The 23,649-nt window shown below is 36.8% G+C and overlaps 4 protein-coding genes across 4 annotated transcripts; 2 read left to right on the top strand and 2 right to left on the bottom strand.

Moving 5' to 3' along the window:
• Nucleotides 1–64: 64 nt before the first annotated feature.
• Nucleotides 65–781, top strand: LOC116299953 (bis(5'-nucleosyl)-tetraphosphatase [asymmetrical]-like). The gene has a single exon (XM_031708683.2). The coding sequence runs from the start codon at nt 65–67 to the stop codon at nt 515–517; it is 453 nt and encodes a 150-aa protein (XP_031564543.1). The 3' UTR covers nt 518–781.
• On the bottom strand, nt 660–7,614 carry LOC116299948 (kinesin-like protein KIN-13). The gene is made up of 13 exons (XM_031708678.2): nt 7,222–7,614; nt 6,723–6,813; nt 6,130–6,388; nt 5,430–5,527; nt 4,984–5,202; nt 4,421–4,508; nt 3,806–4,036; nt 3,540–3,611; nt 3,179–3,288; nt 2,774–2,921; nt 1,740–2,542; nt 1,265–1,421; nt 660–886 (listed from the first exon to the last, which is right to left on the bottom strand). Exons 1-13 carry the CDS (start codon nt 7,469–7,471, stop codon nt 779–781), a joined length of 2,634 nt encoding a protein of 877 aa, XP_031564538.1. The 5' UTR covers nt 7,472–7,614; the 3' UTR covers nt 660–778.
• Nucleotides 7,615–8,094: 480 nt separating this feature from the next.
• On the top strand, nt 8,095–12,611 carry LOC116299949 (OTU domain-containing protein 7B-like). Its single transcript, XM_031708679.1, has 2 exons — nt 8,095–8,575; nt 8,935–12,611. Exons 1-2 carry the CDS (start codon nt 8,173–8,175, stop codon nt 10,707–10,709), a joined length of 2,178 nt encoding a protein of 725 aa, XP_031564539.1. The 5' UTR covers nt 8,095–8,172; the 3' UTR covers nt 10,710–12,611.
• On the bottom strand, nt 11,853–22,544 carry LOC116299947 (regulator of nonsense transcripts 1). Its single transcript, XM_031708677.2, has 28 exons — nt 22,094–22,544; nt 21,247–21,336; nt 20,747–20,914; nt 20,574–20,615; nt 20,361–20,457; nt 20,175–20,216; nt 19,740–19,813; nt 19,543–19,630; nt 19,155–19,338; nt 18,845–18,953; nt 18,401–18,520; nt 18,133–18,220; nt 17,969–18,039; nt 17,798–17,873; nt 17,447–17,650; nt 17,172–17,315; nt 16,976–17,037; nt 16,653–16,804; nt 16,126–16,243; nt 15,710–15,866; nt 15,244–15,330; nt 15,097–15,152; nt 14,968–15,010; nt 14,503–14,634; nt 14,159–14,407; nt 13,899–14,012; nt 13,713–13,817; nt 11,853–13,634 (listed from the first exon to the last, which is right to left on the bottom strand). The coding sequence occupies exons 1-28, from the start codon at nt 22,423–22,425 to the stop codon at nt 13,488–13,490; spliced, it is 3,351 nt and encodes a 1,116-aa protein (XP_031564537.1). The 5' UTR covers nt 22,426–22,544; the 3' UTR covers nt 11,853–13,487.
• Between the last annotated feature and the right edge of the window lie 1,105 nt (nt 22,545–23,649).

The following is a 23,649-nucleotide window of genomic DNA, read 5'->3' as shown; positions in this document are numbered from 1 at the left end:
TGTTTTTTTTGCACCTCCTGTTGGGTTGCCTGTGTCTGATGTTGGGCTCCCTGTGTCAGTAGTAATGGCTTCCTCGGGTCAACAGCTTCGGGCAGCTGGTTTAGTCATTTATCGTTATTTACAAACCAAAGGCTATCCAGAATACCTTATCCTGCAGACATCGTATGGTTCACATCACTGGACACCACCAAAAGGACATGTAGATCCCGGAGAGTCAGATCTTCAAACAGCACTCCGAGAAACAGAAGAAGAAGCTGGTTACAAAGAGCAAGATTTAAACTTGAGTTCCATCAAGAAAACCTTGCATTACGATGTTCGTGGAGTTCCAAAGACTGTGGTTTACTGGCTAGCAGAACTTAAGGAGTATAATAACCCAGTTCGGCTATCGCAGGAACATCAGGACTTTAAGTGGTTGGGTTTTGGAGAAGCCCGTGATTTTCTTCATAGTAACATGATAGATGTTCTGCGAGATATCGATAGAGGCTTACGTGATCATCTGAATACGAGACATAAATAGATGATTTACGATATGTATGGTAATGAATGGTTTTTGGGCTATTGAAAATAGGTACTAATGCTTAAAGAAGGCATTCTTTTTGTGTAATATATAACCATGTGTTTAATATGTGGGCCGGTATTGGATGTGTTGACAAGAACGCCAAAATATGGGACATTTTTTAATAGTCATTCCTTTTTCTTTTTCTTTTCTTCGCTCTTATTTTACGAGTGAAATGAAATACAAGCATCTATCTTAAATAAATATTAAATACTGTTCAGGCTACTGCATTGTTGTCTTCCATTTCTTCAATTTTTCTTGTAGGTTTTCAATGCAAGCTTGTTTTTGGAGTAAAATCTCTTCCAGTTGAAAAGCATATTCCTTAAAATCCTGGTAATGAAAAAGGAAAGAAAGGTTGGTTATCCTATACATCAAAAATACATGGATAATATCACTTGGTATAATCAGCTAAATCAATGTCATTACCAGCCTACAGCGAAGGGTAAACACTGTCCATCATGTATTATCAACCAAATAATATACTATTAGTTGGTATAAATAAGCTGAATGAATATTTTCTCCAGACTTCGATATGCAAACATATACGATAATGCAAACGATAATGCAAACATTGCCTGTGCAAAGACTTCACAATCATCCAAGGTACTTGACAATTAATTTTGCAGTTAGCATGTAAATGTTCCATACAGTACTGGATATTTTGAAGAAATATTGAAGCTTATCAGCAGCATACTATTCTTATGGTACCTGTTTATTATTGTCTCTCTCTTTGAGTAAAATCATTTCCTCATGACATAACCCTGTAACCATAGCAAGCTGAGTATGATGTGCAGCAACTATTTGATCCTCTGTTATGACCCTGGGACTCACAGTTTGCTGAATGGGTTGCAGTGCTCTTTTACTTCTGGGAATTAATGGTAAACATGTCAAAAACCTTCAAACCCTCAAATGTTATCAAGGCCCTGAAACAACCTCTGGGATGATCAAAGTCAGGGCACAGCTAACTCACAGATAGAACCCTGAAACAACCTCTGGGATGGTCAAAGTCACAGAGAACCTGGAGAGAAACCCTCAAACCAAGGGCTGGAGACCTAGCAAACTTTGCTCAAGTGATGCCACAACTGGGAATTGAACTGAAACCTCAGAGGTGAGATTGAGAAGAGTGCACCACTGTTGTGCCCGCCCTTGATTCCCACAACATTTTGAACATTCCTTCAAATACCTTACAGAAGATGAAGTTGAACTTAATTGTTTATGATCAGGCAATATTTCTGTACTAGATGTTGTAGGTTTGCTGTTAAATAACTGTGCCAACTTGGCTTTGATTCCTCTGCTGTAACGATTATTTGGTGTTCCATCAGTCTTATTTGGCTCTAGTGTTCCTACACTGTCCACTGGTTTTTGTTCATTATGACTAATCTTTGGTTTTGCTGATGATATACTTTGTTTCGCTCTTTCTCCATAATGTGAAGATACTGGTACTGTTAACTGTTGATTCACGCTTGTTCTCAAAACATCAAGATTCTGTGATACTAAATTATGCGTAGATATGCTAAGATTTTCAGTTGGCTTTTCCGATAAACTACTTTGAGTATTTCTATTGCTTCTTTTATCTGACAGCCTTGACTTGATTTGTCTCTTTGGTTTTTCTTCCATAATATTTGATTCAATTGTCTCCTCATATTTTTCTTCTTTTGAAGTATTTTGATATTGTTCTTTGTGAACATACTGTAGTCTTCTTGTAGGTCTTGGCTTCTGCTCACGTGGTACATTAATGACAGCTGGTGATGTGTCTGGTCGGGGTTTTTCTAGTGTATTTCTTACAAATTTCGAAGGTAATGGTTCCAGGGACTTAATCAATGTAGATTGATTCCTGGCTTTTTTATTTTTGGTGTTCAATTGTGGTGTTTTTGGTTTATTTGTCGTAAGATTTCCAACTTGTAAAATATTGACATTCAACTTGTTGTTGGGAATCAAGTTGAAATGATCAGAGGATCTAGGTTTGACAAGCGATTTCTTGGAGGTCTGCAGAAAAAAAAAGATTAATGAATGACAGCTTTACATCTACATTTTCATGGACAAGTGATTAAGGCCTTTTCCGAATTTGCTTAAGTGACCACGAAACAATGGCTCCAAATTAAGATTGGACTCGATGTGTTCATACATTACAGTATTTTATGACAAGTCCAACATTGATTCCTAATAATGTCTAATAATTTGTAGCTACAAATGTCTCTTCAATGTTACCAGTGTTACCTGTTGCTCTTTTATCTTCATTAATGAGTTCATGTTTCTGGGAGAATATTTTTGATTTTCAATCCATTTCTCACTATCATTGCCATGGACAGTAACAGGTCTGGGAGATGTGTTGATTACAGCTTCATTTTTGTTTAGTTCTTTAACTCTGATACAAAACAAAAAGTTAATTAAGAAATATGCATGTTAAGAATTTGTTCCCTCAGCAAATAGTTAATAAGCTTCATTGAAAGAAGAAAATGCAACTGCTAAGTCCGTCCATTCGTCCATCCATCCATCCATCCATCCACCCACCCACCCTTCCGTCCGTCCATCCATCCCATTTCTTAGCAATAAGAATTCCCAAAAAGGAAAGTGCTTCCCCTCCTCAATCAGCAAATGGAGTGCTGAATCACATATTCCTACCTGTCAGAGTATCTGAGAGTATTGAGTGTGTTCTCTGATGATGAAGAACATGGTGAGATGTTTGCTATCATGCAGGTCTTGGTATTTCCAACAAACGAGTCCTTCAGCACCTGTAAAAATATGTTAGTCACTCACTAAGCAACTCATTTTACCAGTAGCCGGGTGTTAGTTTATGCTACACAAGGTAAGCAGCAGGCAATAGCTGCACATAAACAGCACAAACTCGGTGCAGCAGCCCTTTACTAATGAATTAATGAGTGAGTGGATTGAAACAATATTGTCACTAATGGACAATCCTCGACAGCCTGGGTGTGTCATGCCTTATCTTATACTGAATGTGAAAACTAGGCTGATCTCTTACCTGTGTAAGCTTGCTCTGCCTGAATGGTGTATGTCTTGAGTCTTGATCAAGGGCTCTTATGCATTCTTTAAGCTGTTTAAACAATAATAAAATTTCATAACCTCAGCAACAGGAGCACTGTATACAACTGTTATGAATTACCAACCAATGCTTATCATCACCAGTGTTGCTTAGCAACCAGTGTTTAGTGTTACTTTGCACCCTAAAAAGTTATTACGTATGAGATCAATAAGCTTCATATCATCACTTGTAGTGTAATAACTTACAGCAAGAAGACTTTGGTTTATTTCAGCACCTTCCATTCTCGTTTGTTTGTCCGAATCTGTCACATCAGCAGCACGTTCACTGCCGGCGAGATCAATAAACGAAAATCTGCCCAACGTCTCTCCATATTCACTATCCTTTAAGTCTAACTGGAGTATTGCATGGGATCTGGAGGAGTCGGCATTCACACCAGTTGATCCTGTACTTCTTGAGTTTCCTCCACTTTCTATCACCTGGTAGCAAAAAGTAAAAACAATTTACTTCATTCTATGAAGACGACAAGTTTTCACACTGCTTAAAAGATGCTTATTTTGTAAAATAAAGAGTGGTGTAGTGACCCGAGTAGTGCACTTATCTATCACCTCTGGGGTCTCTCGTTCAAATCCTGGACTCGCCATCACAAAGTAAGTGGATTTCATAAGCTTTCTTTCTTGAGTTGACAGCTTTTCTCTGGATTCTCCAGTTTCCTCCCTCTACGAAACCTAATCTGCTAAATTTCGATTGGATCTTTCAGTTAGCTGTGCCCTTACTTTGATCACCCCCCCCCCCCCCCCCCCCAGTCTGAGGTTTTTAGGGTTACACAAGTTTTTCTTTTCTAATCTTTATTGGTTCATTACCTCCATTAGCTCTTCTACATTGGTAACATGTTTTTCTGTGAGACCAACAATACAGACTTGATGTGCTGCATTCTCTCTGGCAAACAACCTTGACAGAAAAAATGTACTGTAATGTTTATCACTCAATAGTGAATCAAAATCCAGTTCTAAAAACTATTTATACCTTCTCCCCTCCTCCCCCAAGGGGAAGTGAAATTTCAAAGGGGTGAGAGGAAAGTGTTCCAATTCTTTATGATGCTATTCATTATTGGTAATTATTCAAGTTCATGTGAAAAATTGTACAAATAAATGTAGCATTAAAAAAAAGATCTTTATGATGTTAAATTAATGAGAGGTCCTTCGATTGATCCTTCTCTATGGGAAGTGAAGGATATTGACATTTTTCTTTCAAAAATGTAAAATTATGTAGAACATAAAAGCAACTTTTGCCTGCAGCTATATATTTTGAAACTATTGCAACTTATGTGATATTTATGTTGATAATAAAAGCATAAAGGCATGCTTTATCATTACAGCCTATTTTATCAACATTTAATATTTATTTATGCTATGAAAATATTTACTTTGATCTTTCGTTGAGTAAGTCAAACAGCTGTCCACAATAGATCTCATAGAAGCTCACCCAGAGTCCAAGGTCATTACCATGGTTACCAGAATATAGGATAGAGAAAATGTCGCTAGCAGCCAAAAGGTACAGCCCTGGTATGTTGTCAGTTCCTAGCATGGTGTATGTCTTACCACTACCAGTACAGCCATATGCAAAACACGTTGCTTTTATACCTCTGAGGCAAAAAGAATGAAAATTGAATAAATAGTGAATAGTTATTTGGAAACCAAAAATGAAGCTAAATAACCAAGGTTCTTTAGAATTCTTAGCTTTGTTATTGCGGATCAAAAAATGAAGTTAAATAACCAAGGTTCCCTTGTATTGTTAGCTTGGTTATTTCGGAACCAAAAATGAATGAATAATTGGATGAATGGATGGATGAAAGTAGACTATTACACTTACTTTGTGAAGATTTCATTCACAAGTGGTTTGCAGGTCTTTTCATATACTTGACGGTTTGTAGTGTTTTCATCGAAAACCTCATCAAATGCAAATGAAAACTGAAAAACCAAAAGAAGTATCAGTAACATGAACCTCTCCCCATCCCCAGAAGATATCAGGGACTGATATTTCTATTGACAGTAGGGACTGGAGGGAAAGGGCTAGGGCAAATGTTTTCTAATAATAAAGTTACTTTAAATTTTTTTTGGCAGTATAATTGTAGTGATTGTGGAAGTAGGGGTGAGGTTGGGTGAGGTTGGGGGGGGGGGGGGGTGGGGGTTGATGAGGGGATTGGGTATTTTCCAGAATAGGCCCTTTGCAGTTAACAGTCACGTGTCTGTACTGGACTGCAAAATTTTTGTTTTTATATTAAATTGGCGATTCTTTTTAGCTACTTGTAAAGAACTGAATATAATGATGTAAAACCGAAATACAGTTTTATTACGATCTCTCAAAACAGGTTGTAGAAAGTTTGTTTGCAGTCCAGTAAATTTCACCCATGGGAATCAAAATGTTCATTCATTTGCTCTCAGTGAATTAATCAGCACATGATTGCTTAGCTGCAAAGGGCCTATTACACAAATGACTTTACAAAGATTAAAATGATAATAGCATATAGTAGAACAAATATTTAGTTCATTATCCAATACTTTCTTTTTACCTTCTGTATATATTTAGTAAGATCTACAGCAACCTTTGGTGCACTGATAACGACCATGCTTTTACTGGGTACTGTGTCAACAACATCAGTTTCCCCAGACTCGACCTCTTCACCACCAAGAGGTCTCTTCCTCACACAAACTTTGATTTTAGAGTTTTCGCTATTGGCCCTTGGTCTGGATGGTGTTTTTGGTTTTACCTTGCTGGAAGGAATGCCATAACTAAAATCATGTGTGGTATATTCCCTAAGAATTGTACCGCTGAATAAGAAGAATCAAAGTAAATAATAAATACATATTGAAGAAAATGTCCAACAAGCTATAAAAATCATAAAAAGTTTGGAATTTAGTATGATCATCATTAGAGTGCTAACACTAAATCCGTGAAACAAATACTAATTTCTAGCACTAAATAGTGATAATTAAACAATAGAAAACAAAGGATTCTGTATGAAATAGTACTAATTAGTAGTCTATTTAATCTTCACGGTTTTAGTGCGTGCACTCTACCTCTAGCTACCTGAACTCTGTCTTGAACCACCCCTTTAATTTTACTGGCTAATTAAGCCACCCACTTTTACGAAAAATTACCAACCTAGGATGGGTTGATTCTGGTCTCAATGGCTGAGATTCTTTTCTTGATTTTATTTCTTGTTCCTTTGGTTTCTTTGTTACACTTTGTTGTCCTAAAGTTTAATATCAAGTATATAAATTGTTTACTAAAGAAAACCTTAAAAAAGATCAAAGTTTTTAATGAATAGAGATTGTCTTGAGTATGCTGTATGGTTTAAAAAAATATCTGTACCTCCCATCTGGGAGTGGTACTCAAAGGGGTGGGGTGTGAGAGGGTTTATATATGGATGGTACATTCTTTGCATAGGTGCAAGGGATTTTTATCACCCTTCCTCTGGGGGTAGGGATATTCGTTCGTAAGAGCAATGGAAATGAATTAGAATGAAAGTGAAAAAAAGGAAGAATGAAAGATTTAAAAAAAGGAAGAAAGAAAGAATAAAAATAGGGGTACTTTATATTTTCTCAAATAATTATACAAATAAATAACTCATCATTTTGGTTTTCGCTAGCTTCGTTCTCACCTGCAGAACTGCTTTCATTTGATACAACATCAGTATCTTTTCTATTAATGCTACTCTTGTCTTTGACATTTTGAATAAGATGAAACATTTTTCTTCTGTCCTGCATCGATGTTATCCCAAGAGCAGGATAATCCTGCATGGTTAGCGCCAGCAGACCACCAATATCATCGATACCAACAGAAGTAAAGGTGTTATAATATTTTTCCAGTGAGTAGTGTTGAAGCGTTTCCCTCAGACCGCTTCCCGCCATTACTGTTTACACTAACAACCTTCAACGTCTCTCCATGACAACTTGTTCATGCGATTTTTTTCATCTTTCAAAAATAACAACTGGTGCGCAAATAAATATACCCTCACTCTGGGTTCATTAGTTCATAATAATTTAGATATATAAATTTGTTAAAATACTGTAAGTTGTCTTTTTGTAAATAAAAAGAAAAATATCTTGACCGCTGGGGACTGGGATGAGTCTTAGTACCCAAGCCAACCCTGTCGGTTGATCCACAGGGCACCCATTATTAGTATCAACACACGATTAAAAGGTAAATAAAAAAAGATAATAAAGTTTCTGCATTTCTTTTATCTCTAGCGCTCTTTCTAGATCTATCGATAAGTATGATGTATATTAAATAATTGGTTTTAATTAGTGCTAAAAGTATTTATTAAGCAACGGAAAACATTAGGCATTGAACTATTTTGTACTATTAATTAAGTGCCAAGTAAATCAAGTAATGTTACACGGATCAAGTATGAGCAACCTAGTAAATATATAATTACTTTATTTTTCATTCGTCTTCAAAAATGTTTTTCTAAAATTGTTTGGGTTTCCTGTGTTCAACCCAGTTTGCGGTTAGTTACCAGGCTCCAGTGTAATCGAAAGAAAAGAATGAACAGCGTAAAAAGTGGTTCATTGAATCTTTATTTTAATTTTGATATTTCCTACACCACTCAATGGATACAACTCTGAGTCAATTCGTGGATAAGACCGGATGTGATCCTTCTTTCGCCAGAGATCTCCTTGAAGGAAAAGAATGGAACTTCGACGAAGCGTTGAAATCGTTTCAAGAATTTTCTCTGGGAGCATCAAATAAAGAAACGAGTCCGCAGCTGAAACAAAAGCTGACCAAACCTCAAAGAGGAATATCTGTTGTGAACTCTGATATCGTACAAAAGGCAAGAATTAAAGTACTAACAAGAGATAGCCATGTTAAAGATGGACAAAACGAGGGCATTGAGGAAATGGCTCGCTTCACTTTCGTGTTACCAGACATATCTTCTTATCCCAAGGATTTTGCAGACTTTTTGAGAGAAGACCTGATTGAAACGTCAGCGTTAGTTGCCCTGGAACAGTCAGGTAATTTAATGAAATACTTTAACTTAAAAACTATTCTCTTTTCGACCACATTCGTTTGGCATTTTGAATATCTGATTCATTCAATTTGCATATTCACTTTCACTTCTACTTGTGTATTAGAAGCTTACTACTTTAATTATTCATTGTTTTATTGTGTTGTGTGACTAGAAACGAGTCATTAAACCAAATTATATTACTTGGCGGTATTATTGTTATCTAAGGTTATCCCTATATAAAAGAGCAATTAATTTGAATAAAGAGCATTATATCTAACTAAAGGTTGATGAGTCAATTTTAGTTTCATAATATGAATCCAACCTACAAAAACCTTTACGATCTAACTTGTTGTTTATTTGTAGGTCACCTCAACTGGTGGTCTGATATTGGGATCTGCCAACGTCTTGTCCCACTTGCCACTGTTGGTGATGGTAATTGTCTCTTGCATGCAGCATCATTAGGGATGTGGGGATTCCATGATCGCCTGCTCACACTACGGAAAGCTCTCTTTAATACTCTCATTTGTGAATCAGCAAGCAGAGCAATCAAACGGCGCTGGAAATTGGAACAGTATCAGAGAAATATGGAAGCTGGTGGTTTGGTTTACACTGATGATGAGTGGGAAAAAGAATGGGAAGAAGTTCTACGACTTGCTTCTACTAACAGAAAAAAGCTGAACCAAAATCCAAAACTAAATAACCACCAATCCCTTCCATCAATTGACGAGGGAGGTGAAAAGGTACAACCAGTTAGTGTGAATAAATCAGGAGAACCAGCCAAAGAACATTTACCTCATCCAACACCTCAGCCATTTACTGAGGATAAAGAAAAGACTCTGAACAAGTGTGATGTCGCTGAATGTACTGAAGTCAAGACTAAAGAAGATGCAGAGGATAAAAAGGAAGAGATAAAACTTCATGACGAGAATGAAGAAGAAAGTGAAGGGGCTTTTGAAAGCCTTGAAGAAATCCATGTATTTGTTCTTGCACATGTTCTACGTCGCCCAATTATCATAATTGCTGACAAATACCTAAGAGACTTCAGTGGGGATCCTATTGCACCTATTCCTTTTGGAGGCATATTCCTTCCTTGTGAGTGTCCTCCGCAAACATGTCTCAAAACGCCACTCATTCTAGCCTTTGAATCTGCACATTTTTCTGCAGTAGTTGCCTCCGAAGGAAAAGCCAAACAAGAGAGTGTTGTTGCTGCTATTCCAGTAGTCAATCATGACTATCAGTTGCTTCCAATTCACTTTTCTGTGGATCCTGGTGAAAACTTTGAATGGTCAACTTTAGATAAGGAGACTGAGTTGCCATCAAAGTTGGTATTAAGTGCTGAAAAGAAACTTGAGTTACTAGGAAAATATTTAGACATAGTTAACATTAAAATACCAAACAGTGCTAAGGCAGCAAACCAAGGAAAAGTAGATGCTCAGCAGCCTCAAAAGGGCTCCCAAACAAATGAAAAGAAGAAGGAGGCAGTCAAGGAAGGAGATAAGGGAATTAATTCGTGGTTCAACAAGGTTGGAAATCTTGCTGGAAAAATCAAAGGAACTTGGGATTCTAACACTTTGTGTGCTGCCAAGCTGAAGACAGATCAGAAGCCAGAATACTATGATGAAATGATCAATAATTATATCGAGTCAGCAAAGAAAAGGTTTGAAGAAAGAAAGAAAACTCATGAAGCCAAGAAGTCTGAGCAAGGAAGCAGTCAGTCTGGCTCTTATCAATGTCCCACACCAGGGTGTCAGTTGTATGGTAGAGCTGATACTAACTATCTATGCTCTGGGTGTTACAGAACTCAGAAAAGTGCTTCAGAAGCTGCGCTTTACAAAAAGTCTTCAGGTAATGAAGCCCAAGGTGAAGGGAAATCAACCTTCAAGTCCTATCTTCCTCCAATATCAACATACCTTGATTATCCCAACTCTATTAATAACTATTCTAAAGAAGTGACGTCAACTAGAAACACTCCTTTAAGTACTCCTAAAGGAACGCCAGCACCACCCTCTTATGCACAAGCATGTCAAAGTAATGCAAAAGCTGGTAGTAGCAGGTGCTTGAGTGAAGGGTGTAGTTTTTGTGGGAGGCCAGATCAAAAAGGGTTTTGTTCTTCATGTTTTAAAAAGAAGGCACTCTGAGAAATACTTTGTTCATGAGCCTCACTCACTTTCTACAGATGGGGATGAAAATACACAGCCAGCATTAGACAGACAAGGTGCATTATGGTCTAGCTTGGGTAGACAGAACACAAACTTAACAAGCTTCCTAACCAATGAAAAAGCACTGCATAGACAAATAAATTGTCATAAAATTCAGCGAATTGCTTAGTAGCAAGCCTTTGATAATAATGGTTTTAAATCAGAAAATTTTGGACTTTTGCAGTCCAAAAAAATTCTTGGCATTTAGTATTTATGGATTCATACATGATGTAAATGTGATACGAGAAAAAGATTTAAAATAATTTATATAGAAAGTAGAATTTTAACAAGTGAAGATTGTATAGATTTGTTTGATCTTTACATCTAATGTAGCATTTATCAAAATGACAAAGCTTTGTATGATTTATATATTTTCTCTTTGTAAATAATTTAATTGAAAAAAAGTACCTCTGATTTTTGAATGAACGGCATGCCAAAATGTGTTACAAATGTTTAAAAATTGAAGACCTTTTTGAAAACATAAGTATGTGGACTGTATACTTTTTGCTTCATTGTTTTGCGGGTGGTGCAATCCTGATTTTTGGCCCATCATTTACATTACATAATTCGTCAAAGTGTCTAGGTATTAAATTTTTTTACTTCTGTAAACTCAAAAATTCAGTTGGGCTGACATTGTTGGCATGGAGATGCCTGGAGTGAAGAAACATGAACATAAACATAAATTATATATTAGAGGACAAGCGCTATAAGTGTGTAACATAAATACCACTAAATACTGCTAAATTATGCTAATCCTATTGTTTTCTATTGTTTAATTAGCACTATTTACTACTAAATAGTGCAAAGTGTTGCACACTTTTAGTGTTTGTACTCTAGTTAAGCTAAAGACGGAATTCCACCATCTTGAACCCCCTTCTGACCAGAGAATAGATACAATGGAGATTCAAGATAACATTGTTTTGAAATATGAATAGGACTCCACACTGTTGATTGCAAGCAAGAAAATGTTGCCTTAGTATCTCCAGAATCTTTAGCCTGAAGGAGTCACAATAGATATAACAAATGAGCAGCATAAATTAATTTCCGTGGGAGATAACCTGAAAAGATTCAAAAACACTTGAGTAATGATGTTAATTTTAATTTATTCATTTGAAAAGCTGAGGATTACAAATAAGATTAGACTAGATGAAAAAACAATGAAGGAACTGTAGGTTTATTACTCTTTCAATTATTATTACCAGTGGTGCATTTCGTTTTTAGTAAGTACATGAATCTTTCTTTTTGATGCAGCAGAAGTGAAAAATTAACCACGGCCAGATGTATTTGGTGTTTTTAAATCTGTCAATATACTTATTTTAGACTATCGTTACTTAGCACGACGTACAAAAGTATGACCAGCAATATTTTGTAAGTTAAGCTGACACATTTGGATGCAAAGCTGGTTGGTTTTACCAGATAAAGCATGTAAATGTGGCCATACTTTTGTGACCTGTGCTGTCAAAACCAAATCGAATTTTATTTAATCCTGAAACAAATTTGGGGCTGACCTAAGTCAGTTGGGATCATTTTGACAGATTTGGATTTGTAACTAGTTAATCTATCTAATAATGAAAATGTGTCCAATGGTAACTTGTTTTCCTATCCAAACTACCAGCATCTTCCAAGAAATGATGATTCTATCCATATTTTACAGCATTAATAACTATTATGCATTAGTGAGTTAACTAAGAAACCGTCAGCGATGTGAGTAGGGATACATGTTTGCAGTGAAGCAGATATTATGCAAGTGAGAAAACCCTGCATACAACATCTTGGCAAACAAGGTGTTTCAAGCAGAGAAATTATATTATTATTGATCATTAAATGTTATTCGCATTTATAGAGTACTGTATTGTTGTTTGTCTAATGGTGAGATCTGTAACCTCTGTAGTAAAGAGAGACGAGGTTTTACAAAATTCCATGACAACTGCCATGTTGGTGGGCAGAACATCATCCAACATGGCTGCCTTCATGTGACCGTGTAAAACATATAAAGTAAAAATGTTATTGAGTACATTGATGAAGTAGGCATCTGGTAGAGTTAAGTTTAACTCCAAAAACAATATCCATTTGACCTCTTTCCAAATTGACACTCAGCTATCTATCATTGTTCATGGCTTGATTGTGAAGCAGTTATAATCAACTTAAAATTTGAACTTGTGGTCATCACAAATCCTAACTATAAAAGGTTGGGAAGCAGAGCACTTTGCATACAAACACATCAATTTTCTAACAAACTTGGTAAGAAAAGGCAAAGCACATTGACTGAAAGTGTGCTGATTATTCTACTTATTTCAAATATGCACCTTTGAACTAACTGATGATATCTGTAGCATGATCATAAATGGACACTTTATGAGCTTCAAGTATTCTTTATCATGAACGTACAGAGGTTGAGTACTGTTCAAATAAGTGCCCATTTTAGTTTTAAAGGTACATGTTCAAGCCTTGTTACTGACAGTTATTGCTTCATTGCTATTATTGTTGTTATTTGCCTGTCTGTCTGATAAGATAGCATTCCATTTAGTGGTCAAGTACAACACAAGACAACTTGTGTCAACTTTACCACATCATTGTCATTTCCAGGAATTGTTATGGAGACATGCTGATGGAAACACTGCAGCATTCTTGTTACCATGACACAACCGGGAGGTTGTCATGGGTAAGGTCACTCTGATGGTAGTGAGCCACCTTACTGCTGCTTTTCAAGTAGCAGATTCAATACTGGGAGGCATAGTTTGGTTGAGAGGCATAATCTGGTTGAGAGTTCAGATATCCTCCTCTATCTCCTTGGTACGTGGAGTCTTGAGAAAGAACAGCATCTGCCTGGGACTTGAGGTTGAAGTCATCCCCCAGATAACTATCCTGAAATAGCAACGTACATCATGTTAGTATCAAGAACATGACAAAAATGTACAGTGTTTTAAAGCTAAAGAATATTACCTGTGAGAGATCTGGCTGGGATAAGGGCTGCGAGGCCAAAGGCTGACTGATAGCTGACATACCACCCTGGGTCAGAGGACCTTGAGACAGAGGCTGGGAGGCATCCTGTACACAGAGGAAAAAGGATACATTTAATATAACATAAAGGAATTCACTATCGATAAAAACAAATAAAGGAATACAAACCTGACTGGCTTGGCTAGCAGGTATATGCACTGGGTATGGAACACCTTGCTGCTGACGCTGCCCTCTGGGTCTTTGTTGTTGAGGAACACGGCCATGTGGCATCCTTCCTGACATCTGAGAGAGAAGATAAAGCAGATCTGAGTCTACTGAAAAAACTTGAGTTTAACCACCACTGCAAGTACAGCAGTGGCACTGCTTAACAGGGTCAAACTAAAAGCAATGCAATCAGGCTATGATTCGCAGCAGTGGCTTGTTCATACCTGTCCAAAGAAGGAGTGGTGAGGAGATGGGACAGGTGGAATAAACATGCCGACAGGAACAGGAATACTAGCAGCAGCAGCAGGTGAGATGGCCCTCTCAGCACCAATGTATCCTAAACGGTCATGGGTACGGTAATATTGGTCATGGAAGGCATTATGATCCATCCTGGGCATCTGCCTGTCATATACTCCTCCTGGTATAAGAGCCTCACGGGCATCAAACATGGTAGTTGTCATGAATCGTCCTCCCTGGGAATAATCAAGTAAAAATCATAGTGTGATTGTGTAACACCAAGAAAAGTAGTAAAGCCGAGACATTTATTTATACATGTAGTATAACTTACAGGATTAGTTCTGTTGACCAGTTTTCTAGGCTTGCTGAACTGTATCACACTTTCCTTCAAGTTATTCAGAGGACCTTCCACAAGGGCTTTGTTTTCTTTATAGTAGTTCAGTAGATGGTTCCACAGTGGTTGCTGGATTACAAAATAAAATAAATATATATATATAGAATTAGGAAAAATGTGTTTCAAATTTTTAAAGACCTTCAATCATGTTATTATTACACGTTCAATTTCATTATTGTGTAGTCCCAAAAATTATCCATACCCCCCATGGAGGAATTTTTTTAAGACACCCCCCTACCCCCCAGAAAATCCAATTTTCTTCCATACAAACTCTGTAATTTTTGTTCTTTCTCTGACCCCCCTACTCTTCGGAAATTCCTAACTCCTCTGTGGGGTGGGTATGGATAATTTCTGGGACTACACATCAGAAGACAAAAATCTGGTGGCATTATATCAACAAACCTTGGATAGAATTTTGGGGTTTCCAATGAGAATGATTCCATACCTAGAAATGTTAATGATACAATTAGATCCAACAGAAAATCTGGTGACTAAAATTCAAAATATGTACATGTTGCAAATGATTCTTACTTAGCTCTTGTCAATGCCACATTCAAACGACGTGGATCATTAAGAAAACCAATACCCTGCAAAGAGAAATATTGAGATATTAGAAACCTCACAAAGGCAATAATCTGACAAAGATATTTTTTTTCAGCACTACATGATTGTGATTACCTGATGCTCATTAGAACGCACACATGATAAAATGATGTAATCTTTTTCCCTGCCTTGGAAAGCATCCACACTTGCCACTTCTACTTCCTGGGGAATAAAATAGTGTGGTTTTCATGTGAGTAAGAAGCTTACAGCATGTACGCTATATTATACCATAAGGCATGGAATGGCTATATCATTCAAAACAAAGGCACTCCCACTTTTATTATGTCACAAGTTTTATACAACATAACATTAACATAAGACTTTCAAGGTATAGACCAAATGCAAAACTCGCACCGATGTGAAGGCTAAGTTGTGAACAAAGGGATCTGGCGTGATTCAAAGCAATCTGGTGTGATTCAAAAGTCATGAATCATTCCAGATCCCTTTGTTCACAACTTAAGCCTTATAATGGTGCAAGTTTTGCATTTGGTCTATTAGCATCTTGAAACTAAAATAAAACTGAGTAATAGTAGAGTCTTACCATGTATAGATTAGCATGAAGTGATCCACTAAACTGCATATACTGTACAAGGTATGCTCTCTGTCCTTCATAGGGTGTGATCACACCAATCTGTTCTGGTTTTATACCGGCTCTTAAGAATCTTGTGACAATCTTCTCTACATTTGCAGCCTCAGTTCTGTTCAACAAATAATAATCTATATAACCCTATTGTTTAATCATTCAAGGTTTGGCTGTTATAAAAACCTTTTGGCACCTATAAGTTAGAGTTTGGCTAACTTAGAGATTGAAGTGAGGAAAACTGAAGAACCTGGAGAAAAACCTTGAAAAACCCCAAAAACTGGTGTGAAGGGAGTGTACTGCTAATTTGTCTTGATAAGTACTTGGATTAGCTATAAGTTGTTTGCATGAGCATAGTGGTAAGTTAGCACATGTACCTATTGAGATATGATGTTCCTGATGAAGCAATCTCTTCCTGTCCCATCGTTGCGTAGAAGAACATTGGTTTGTCTGGGACAGGCCAAGGGAAATCAACACCAGTCTGAAGTCTTTCAGCTGTAAACAAAACATGACCATAATATTGTTACTGTATTTTGATATAACAAGCTTGTATCATATTTTAGTAAAATTACACAGGTGATTATTGTAAATCTCACGCGCTGATTGGTTGATAAACTCACACTATCACACGATAATCACCTCCAGCAATAATCCAAAATGGTGGCCAGCGGCTTATTATTGCTGTTACCGGGAAAATATGTCTTTTATTTTATTTATTTTCTTTTTTCTTTTTGAGAGAATCACCTGTGTATTTATACTAAGACGATTATCTGCCTCAGCCTCAGTGAATATCAGAGAATATTAACCTCGCCGCTCAAAGACTTGCGTCTCAGTAAATATTTCCCGTTATTCACTTCGCCTTTGGCGAATAATTGTTAAATACTATTATACAGATCATACTTACCGATAGTAACTCCATTTTGAAGTGTTCCATCATAGAAGAGATTGGATGGAAACTCACTAAGGACTGGGTGCATACGGTACTGGACTTGCAGACGTATGGGTCTAATACCTAACACAACAAGCCTCTCAAACAATGACTGTGACAGTCCAGCACTGATGAAAAATTAATGAATAAATAAAATTAATATCAATGAATTAATTAATAAAAACATATTGTAATATTTTATACCATCAATCCCTTTAGGGGGCTCTTCCATAATCCACATACACTACCACTACATTTACAAAGACTCTGTAAGGAAGAAAATACATAAACATGCTTACTTGGCTGCTTTCTTGCACATCACAACAGGACCAAGCTGACAGTGATCACCAACAAGAATGAGCTGTAAAAGATAAACAAGGAATTTAGAAAATCGGTGCTCATTAAAATTGAGAGGCTTTTTTAAACAAATGGCTCAAAAACCTTTAGTATGTCAACTATGCTCAAAAAGGATGAAGAAAGAAGCTAAAAAGTCACCTGTTTGCAACCAAGTACGACTGGTACCATGCACTCTGGTTCAGTAGCCTGTGTGGACTCATCAATTAGAACTGTCCTGAAACGGAACTTGGACAGTCTTGGATCACCAGCACCAACACAGGTAGTACAAATCACATCAGCATTCTGGGAAACAAACACAAAACATATATTATTCCAACCACTTAAACTGGCTATACAGCATAAAAAAATCCCCAAGATATAGCTTTTTTAGCCCTTCCATTTAGAAATTCAAATACTCTAAGTTGCCTGCTCACCTGAAGGAGCTCTCTTTCACAGTTCCTCTTTAGAGATCGATATCGCTTCTCATCAGTGGCTGACAGTTCTCCCAGTTCATCCTTGAGTTGCTGAAGCTTTTGTAGTTCAGGAACACTTTCATTGTTTCTTACTTGATTATGGAGAGCTAGGAAAGCAACTGGGGAATCAATGGCTTCACGGCTCTTAGCACAAAGACGAACGACCTGACAAACAATACAAGTATATTGTCAATTTACTGTGCTTACACAAAGGATATAAGATTCTCCCACCAGCTACCTTGTCTAAGAATTTACTGTCAAAAGATAAAGATAGAGAGGTTGAGGTTGGGGGAAAAGTAAATTTTTGTTCACCTTTAATCCTGTCTTGTGGATTTTCTCTGTAAGTTGATCAACAGCAATATTACTTGGTGCACAGACCAGGACTTGCCTGTTCAAAAGAAAACACATATGTGTATGAAATTAGTCAGTGGGTAAATAAGATAGACACAGTACTTCATGAACAGTACCAATAGGCAGACTTACCCATTGTTCTGTTTGGCCAAATGATAAACAATAGTTGCAGAGGTCACAGTCTTTCCTGTACCAGGGGGACCCTAAAAACAAAGTAATATTAAAACACTGATTCTTCACATGCACCAAGGATAAAAATAATCACCACCAATGATAAATAGAGTCATCTTATTCACCTGAATGAGGCTAAGAGGCCTTTGCAATACTGTCTTGACAGCATACACCTGGGAGTGGTTCAGTTCTGGTAAACCAGGGGCAGAGAACCTGTTTCACATAAAAACAACACAATGTAAATAATCTTATCCTTCTTTTTTACCATAAGAGAAATTACAAGGAAGTCTTAAAAATATAGTTTGACGACTGTATTACATGTGACAATAAATTCTTTGATGAATGAGAGTAGGAATAGAGTAGGGGTTCAAATATTAATTCTTTTTGGCTAACCTCTTAGGAAGTTGACATTTAACCATTTGTTCCTCGACATCATGCCCAAGAAGCTTGTGATAAACATATCCACTGACAGATGTCTCATCTACTGCAAAGGTCTTCATTCCAGCCTGCATCCTGAGATTAGTTATATTGAGAATTGATTAAAATACATCAAGAAACTGAAAAGATTTCTCAAAACTGTGAAGGACCTGTAGTAGGAATTTGCCATGCACCATGCAAATGGATATGCAGTAATCTTGAAAACTGCAATTAGGGCTGCATGTAAGATAACAGTTCTTAGATAACTCTTTGTGGTTAATACTTCTTTACCCTCTTTAATATTGGTTGTCAATTATGTACAAGGGTAGTTACTAATTCACTGTTTACAGTTAATACAAAATCTACTCTAATGCAAAAGGTATAAAGACAGTTGATATTATTATGATAATGTTGGATTACCTGTCAAATGATGTCGATTTCCATACAAAATCCACAACAAAGTTGTGTGTACATTCCACAGGGGCTCCAACATTGCTTCGCAATTCGATACCAACCTCCTCACCAAAGTCTTTTAAATGTCAAGGAAATACTTTTATTAAAAATAATAAGCCACAAAATAAACAACCAAACTATTGTTGCAATCTCTCAAAATACTTGCTTGCAAATCAATTTTTCAATTGACAGCACTTTTGACTATCATTAATCGTATGGAAAAGATAAAGATCAATAGCAGTCTTTACATATTTCTCTTTATGTATTGAAAGGATACTGTTAGGAACCTTGACGACATGTCCAACACCCTGCCATGGCTTGTGTAGTTCACCTAGGTACCTCAGGCGTAACTCGTCACCTGGCATCAACCTCATCTCATCATTAGTCTTGGGGAATGTAAAGAATGCAAGCCTCTTCTTGTTTAATCCTATATCCCAACGAACCACAATATCTCCTTGCGTCTACAGTGGATAAATTAAGTTAACACATGATCATTACTAAATACAAAAGTGGATCCATGTGGAGGGCATGGATTTTGAGTTAAAAAATAATAAGAATAAAGGGTAAAGGATGCCATCAGATGCCTTTCTAGGTAACAGCCAGCCTCCTTAGAATCATTCTGGATTTGCCACTAAAATATCTTTAGGAACATGAGGTGACATTACCTGTGATTCCTTGAGTCTTTTATCATAGTCAGCTTCTAGTTTAACCAGAGGTCCAAAGATGTTTTGGTACTGGTATGCATCTTCGTACCTTGGAAATCAATGTGGTTTCACTCAATATAATGATACAGTACAATTAATCTAAAGATACCTCTCCCTTACATGGGTAGGATAATGATTTTCATGACTAGGATATATACCTCAAGAGGACCTGTTGAGGTTCATCATCTACCCCAGGCTTGTCCAGATCTTCTAGCTTGGCTTCTGGGTTGTCCTATTAGTGATATAGATAAAGACAGTGTTAGTTATCTAATAACCACATCAAAAGTATTGAATTATAAAGGTAAAGTAATTCTATTTAATGTCGGTAGTTCCTTCACCTTCTCCATCAGAGTTCTGTTTTAAGAGTTTTCAAAGCTGAAGCTACATAGATTAGAAAATAGCCAAAACAGACATGGAGATCCTGATCATATATCAAACAATTAGACCTACAGCTCTGAAGGCCACAAACTAACCAACTAAGCTACACCTGCTTCTTGATCAAATAATCATTCAAATTCTATTAAAGATTTAGGGGTGAAAATAGCATGTACTGTACTGCAATGAGAATCTGATGTAAAGATAAAATTACTTACCTTCCACACTTCTTCCAGTTTGTTTATTTGTTGGGCAGAAATCTAGAAACAAATTAAAAGCAGATCTTAGATGTTGATGACTAAAAAATGAAAAATGATTCTCAACTTTTAGAGGATGCTTTCATCCTTGATTGTGACAAATATATATATATAAATGAAGGTAAATACATTGGAAGGTTATCTAACCTGTCTAGCCCTGAGTTGATCCTCATCTGGAGGTACTTTGACCAGCCACGACAGAAAGCAACGGTCATTAATGAGAGGTTGCCACTGACTTTGATCCCTGCAGATATATATATAGTGAGTTATTTATAGAAAAGTACCAAAATGTATGTACAATTATCTAGTGACCTTTTATTTTATTCAATCTATTGAATATTTTATCCAAACATTTCTTACCAGTTCATGTCTTTCAGACTGCTCTGTGTCGCACATGGTTGTCTGTAAAAACACAAAAATGCTTGATATGAGTGTCTATTTGACTGATAGATGTTTAATTTGCATTTCTTCTGACAAGAATTTTATTGTGAAGTAAATTTGATGGGAAACAAAAAAATAAACAAAACACTTACCGACATAGCAAGACTACAACAGAATCAGCTTTGGCAGGAATAAAACCAAGAAGAAAGACATTGCGGCAAGTGCAGTTGTAACATTCTAGAACAGTTTCTCCAAGGGGTCCATCTTTGTGCAGAGTAACCTCCTTGTGTTTAGCTCTTACAAGGTGGTTAATAATATGACTGGCAAATTGAAAAAAGGACATTTTTGAATCAAAATGTTAACATATATTCCAAAAATCAATGTCGGCCAAAGATTGGAAATCTGAGACCAAAATGAATTGTGGGATGTAAGCTGTGTATTTAAATATAGAGGAACATATATTTGTTTTATCTTTTTAATTTACATTTTGGGAAAAGTAATATATAGGTCACCACTTTCCAGCCATGTCCTGTGCTAGCAAACACTGGTCTTAGATTTCAAATTTCTGACAGACAATGTTTTTTGAGATAAGTGTATGCCATATATCAAATGTGATAAATTTTCTGCTTAGGTTGGCTATTTTTATCCTTACCTTCCAGAAGTATTCCCTCTTCCATTACAGAACCATTTTCTACACTGAATGCACTGCACCACTGAAGCTGGGTCATGGATGCCACAATAGCTAAAATCAAAAGAAAATTTCTTTAACCTGTAACCTACATATTCTACCAAGAATACCTCATTGTTTCATGGCACAAACATGATCGTGATAGTGGTGTGCTGAAGCATTTTCATTGGATGAATTGATGTCTTGCAGCAGTTTTAATGGATGTTGTCAACTCCAAACCATGATGATTCTGTATATTACTAGATTTGAGAGTACCTCCAGATGTCCATGTCCTCTCCATCCCTTCCCTCCCCTCTCCCCCTCCCCCCCCAACGCAAACCACCAAAGACTACACTTTGTTACATGTTGAATATTTTAAGCAAAATAAGATGCAAAGCAAGCAAAATAGAAGACAAAAAAGTGAACAAAGAATATGTAAGACAGCTTTTCCGGTACACTTCCCTTACGTAACCTTAACTTGTTTCCAGTAGGTGGGAAATCCCCTAACGAGTCTGGAGGGAGGGGTGGTATGTTAGGGAGAAATTAGCTTATATTAATGTAGCTTTTCAAAAAAACTTAGTAAAGAATGAGTATCTTACTGAAAAGTTGGTTAACAATCTAAACGTACGAAAAGACATAGCTACTATCAATTTTTTTCAAAACAATTTTTGCTTGATTGCAAAAAAATTCCAAAGCATTATGGGAGAATACTACGAAAGTAAAATGCTAAAGAAACTTTGAAGTATTAGCCAAAGCACTTAATTTACGCTTTATCAAACAATCTTCACTTGAAATTTTCAATTTTCATGCAACAGTTTTCGAAAAAACACACCTGCATGCGTGAGCCGGTAAGTCTTTGGGAAAGAAACTTTCGTCTTCGTCTTCTTCGAAGTTCAGTTCTCCAAGAGAGTTTGTCAGCTTAGAAGTGTCATCCTTCGTGTCTTCCAATGCAATTTCCTTCTTCTTGATTATATCTCCATTCAAGAGAGTTGTTTGGTTTTGTTCAGCGTCTGTTGGTTGTGACTGTGTTTGGGTTTGTGAAGGGACGGTAAAGTCGTGAAACTCGTATTCACTTCCCTGAGTGTCGGCACCAAAATCTGCTTCTTCTGTGTCTAGAAAAGTTAAGGTTTGTGAGGCTGGTCCATAAGAATCGACTGTACCCATTTCTCAGGAAAAATAGCGATGTTTTCTTCGTAATTTCAGAGCAAACGTAGAAACCGGAATAGTTTTTTAAAATCCTAAATAACGTGGCCAGCCAAGATGGCGTGTGTTTTTCGTGGACGGTTTCGCAATCCGCGACCCGAACACACGAGGGAAAAAACCCTTTCCGAAATTGTTCGGAAAACGTTCGGAAAAAGTTCGTATTTCATTAGCGAAACTTTGGGATGGGATCCCTGTGGTAAAATACATAAATTTGCGAAAATCAATATTAATTAATAAATTTATTAATCAAAACTCCTTTAACTCGCGATTATGACGATAACTAGTATGATTTCTTTACACGGAATCGAATCAAGAATTATAAGTTTTTATCAAAACGTAAACATTCAAGTAGTCAATGCAGTCGATGCGTAAAATTTCGGTTGCAGTTCACGAGCGCAAATAAGACTTTTAGCTGTTGTTACGCCATTTGTTTGAAACACAGCGAGTCCTGCAGCTTATGGCAATCTTGAAGTATTTCCATTTTTAAGTTAGACAAAAACCTATTCATCCAAAGTATTAGTTGCTCATAACAATGAAATCTCTGAAGTGGGTCGGTACCACACCTCCACTCGGCTCATTTGGACTATTAGTTAAGAAATCTAGCATTTTTGTGGTATTTGATTTCCCGCATACATGTATTTACTAGCGAGCAGCCATAGATCCACTTCACTCAGGAAATGTTTTCATTTTATGGTAAAGAAAGCCACTTGACTGTTACCCTAGATGAAAAAAAAAACATCTGTGTCACACCTCCTCTAGACAGGTACCTGTTACTGAACTATATTAATTAACAATGACTGAACTCAACTGATGCAATATCAGTTCTCACAGGTGGTTGCTATGGAGCTATTAAATATAGTGAAACGACTAAGAGAACAATGGACCCCTTCCTCATACCTGAAGTTGAAGTATTTAATAATAACTGACAGTCAGTCCAGCTGTCTTCGCTAGGGCATGTCCTAACACCACGCGCTGAAGTTACGCTTGATCAACTATGCAGTAACCGCTCTCCAAGCCCCCCTACCTTCACATGCAACAAATTTATTCGCCGAAAAATCGCAAAATGAACAACCTAACTCCTAAAATAGGAGCAGTATATAAACTGTCTTACTAAAATAGTCATCGTTACCATAGTAATTTTCATAAGTTTATCAATTTTAATAGATAGCTTCTGAAATAAAAGGA

The sequence above is a fragment of the Actinia tenebrosa genome, unplaced genomic scaffold (genome assembly GCF_029948245.1).
Source record: "Actinia tenebrosa isolate PJP-AT-01 unplaced genomic scaffold, QUT_ActTen_1.0 PGA_scaffold0__85_contigs__length_37466705, whole genome shotgun sequence".
Taxonomy (NCBI): Eukaryota; Metazoa; Cnidaria; class Anthozoa; order Actiniaria; family Actiniidae; genus Actinia; species Actinia tenebrosa.
Note: the sequence above shows the minus strand (reverse complement) of the source record. Positions and strands in the feature narration are given on the sequence as shown.

Excerpts from the sequence above, each read along its gene's own strand:
- LOC116299947 (XM_031708677.2), bottom strand. The coding sequence starts at position 22,425 with ATGGGTACAGTCGATTCTTATGGACCAGCCTCACAAACCTTAACTTTT. Across the intron at positions 20,458-20,573 it reads AGTCTGAAAGACATGAACTG|GGATCAAAGTCAGTGGCAAC; the intron begins GTAAGAAATGTT and ends ATATATCTGCAG. Across the intron at positions 15,011-15,096 it reads GTGGCATTGACAAGAGCTAA|GTATGGAATCATTCTCATTG; the intron begins GTAAGAATCATT and ends TAACATTTCTAG.
- LOC116299953 (XM_031708683.2), top strand. The coding sequence starts at position 65 with ATGGCTTCCTCGGGTCAACAGCTTCGGGCAGCTGGTTTAGTCATTTAT.
- LOC116299948 (XM_031708678.2), bottom strand. The coding sequence starts at position 7,471 with ATGGCGGGAAGCGGTCTGAGGGAAACGCTTCAACACTACTCACTGGAA. Across the intron at positions 5,528-6,129 it reads TTACTAAATATATACAGAAG|TTTTCATTTGCATTTGATGA; the intron begins GTAAAAAGAAAG and ends TTGGTTTTTCAG. Across the intron at positions 2,543-2,773 it reads TGAAGATAAAAGAGCAACAG|ACCTCCAAGAAATCGCTTGT; the intron begins GTAACACTGGTA and ends TTTTTTCTGCAG.
- LOC116299949 (XM_031708679.1), top strand. The coding sequence starts at position 8,173 with ATGGATACAACTCTGAGTCAATTCGTGGATAAGACCGGATGTGATCCT. Across the intron at positions 8,576-8,934 it reads AGTTGCCCTGGAACAGTCAG|GTCACCTCAACTGGTGGTCT; the intron begins GTAATTTAATGA and ends GTTTATTTGTAG.